The sequence below is a fragment of the Ananas comosus genome, linkage group 14 (assembly GCF_001540865.1).
Source record: "Ananas comosus cultivar F153 linkage group 14, ASM154086v1, whole genome shotgun sequence".
In the NCBI taxonomy this organism is placed as follows: domain Eukaryota; kingdom Viridiplantae; phylum Streptophyta; class Magnoliopsida; order Poales; family Bromeliaceae; genus Ananas; species Ananas comosus.
The window spans coordinates 3,253,088-3,255,158 of record NC_033634.1 but is presented as its reverse complement, the minus strand read 5'-3'; the positions used below and the strand labels follow the sequence as shown (position 1 = coordinate 3,255,158).

Genomic DNA, 2,071 nt, shown 5'->3' with positions numbered 1-2,071 from the left:
TCATGAAGCAGGTGGTGGTTGCTTCTGAAAAATCCTCTGCCCTGGGGCTAAGATGTTCAGAGGATCATAAGCTTCCTTCCTCTGCTTGAACATCTCCCACCTGTCCCCAAAATGAGCTCTCCACTCCTCCTGTGTGCTGTAGTGAGGCAGGTACTGTTTCATTCCGATGCGCGCGCCGTCGCAGAATTGCAGTATCCTTTCGTTCTGCCGCAGCACCTGTTCGAGGCCGTCGGGCCCCACGGAAGACGGCGCGGAGAGGAAGCCCACCAAGTAGAAGATCTCCTCGTCTGGAATCACCACCGACGTTCTGTCGTCCCACCTTCATCAGAAGTAAATACAGTTCAGCTGCACTGATAGTAAAATGCATACATACACATATATACTGCTTTGAATACGAAAATTTACTTGGATTTGTTCACTGGGTATAGCAGTATAGGGCCATTGCTGCTGTCCTTGAGGATTTTTCCGAAGACCCCGCTCGCGAATTCGTGGATTCGGCTCTTCGGGATGAGGAGATTGAGCCACGGGTGCGGGATTTCCCACAAGCCTTGAGATCGCAGCTTCACCTCCGAGACGTGCACCCGGTCTAAGAACTCAATGTACGGAACCTCGGATTGGAATAGGGTGGATGGTATGTACCGAAGCCGCGATAAGAGCTCCTCGACTTCCTAAAACCGTCGAAGAGCAAGAATCGTGCGATCAGACTGCGAAAGCTATAGTTTTTAGTTGAAGTCTTTATTGGCAGAGTAAGTTCATTGAATTATGTAGAGTGAATCGTGACCAGATTCAATGAACCTACTGCTGCTCTGCTCGTGTCGTTGTTTATCGTTCACCTGTTGCATGGTCTCGGCCTCGTCCGGGTCGTAGTTCTTGGTCATCTCGAGGCAGAAGAGGGTCCTCCCGTCGGAGTCGAACTGGCTGGCTTGGGCCGGGTCCCGCGGCTTGAACGACGACCGCCAGTTGTTCAGGAGCCCCGTCCGGTTTATGATCACGAAGCCCTCGATGTAGTCGAACGTCCTCTCACCCGCCGCGATCAGCATCTCCTGGTCCTCGGTGAAGCTCGCGAAGTCCGAGTACAGGACTCTCATCCACTTCACCTGCGAGCACAAACAAGCTAGTAGTGTTACACAACCGCTACGATCGAAAACATGTTTATCGTTCACCATTTTTAGAGCATTTACCATCTTCGGGGCCGGCTCGAGCACGATCCTCGCGCGGGTGATCACTCCGAATTGGCCGAGGCCGCCAAGAACACCGTAGAAGAGGTCCGAGTTCTCTTCCGCCGAGCAATTCAGCACCTCTCCCTTCCCTGCGGTTTCCGTTATCTTTTACAAACTATTATTCCGCAATCAAAGGTATATATGTTTTCGAACTTAGTTTCAATGCTCAGGAAGGTTGATTCTTTCGAACCTGTGACGATCTCGAGCTGGCGGACGTTGCTGATCTGCGGGCCGTGGCGGAAGGCCTGCCCGCTGATCCCCGCGTTCGACAGCGTCCCCCCGACGGTGAGGTGGAGGTAGTCGGTCCACGACTTTGGCGCGAGACCATGCTCAAGGCTCTTCCTGAGGACATCGATCCAGAGCTCGCCGCCGGACACGTCGACGTAGGGGGATTCGTCGAAGTCGGCGCCGTGCACGCTAGCCTCCTGGCCTGCGAGCGCCTCCATGTGGACGACGATCCCCCCAGGGGCCTGCGCCTGGCCCTGGAGCGAATGCGCGTGCCCGCGGGCCGCGACGGTGAGCAGGGACCGACGGCCGAGCCGGTATACGTGTCCGACGATTTTGGCGATGTCGGACACCGATCCCGGGTAGAGGACAGCGGAGGGCAGGAGCTCGAAGCGGTGGCCGAAGTCGCGGGCGGCGTGGGAGATGCCGCGGAAGGCGAGGCGGCCGTCGAGAGGGAGGGTTGCGAGGTCGAGGTCGAGGTCGAGGTCGGGGTCGGGGTCGGGGTCGGAGACGTGCATGGCGACGCCGGTGAGGGCGAGGAGCATGGAGAGCTTGAGGAAGGAGATGGTGGTGTGGTGTTTGTGGAAATGCATGGTTTGTAATTGTTTGTGTTGTGCTATTGCAGA

The 2,071-nt window shown here is 56.3% G+C and overlaps 1 protein-coding gene across 1 annotated transcript; it reads right to left on the bottom strand.

Moving 5' to 3' along the window:
• LOC109720604 (cytokinin dehydrogenase 4) lies at positions 1-2,071 on the bottom strand. The gene is made up of 5 exons (XM_020247836.1): positions 1,411-2,071; positions 1,182-1,309; positions 834-1,097; positions 406-668; positions 1-319 (listed from the first exon to the last, which is right to left on the bottom strand). The coding sequence occupies exons 1-5, from the start codon at positions 2,036-2,038 to the stop codon at positions 1-3; spliced, it is 1,602 nt and encodes a 533-aa protein (XP_020103425.1). The 5' UTR covers positions 2,039-2,071.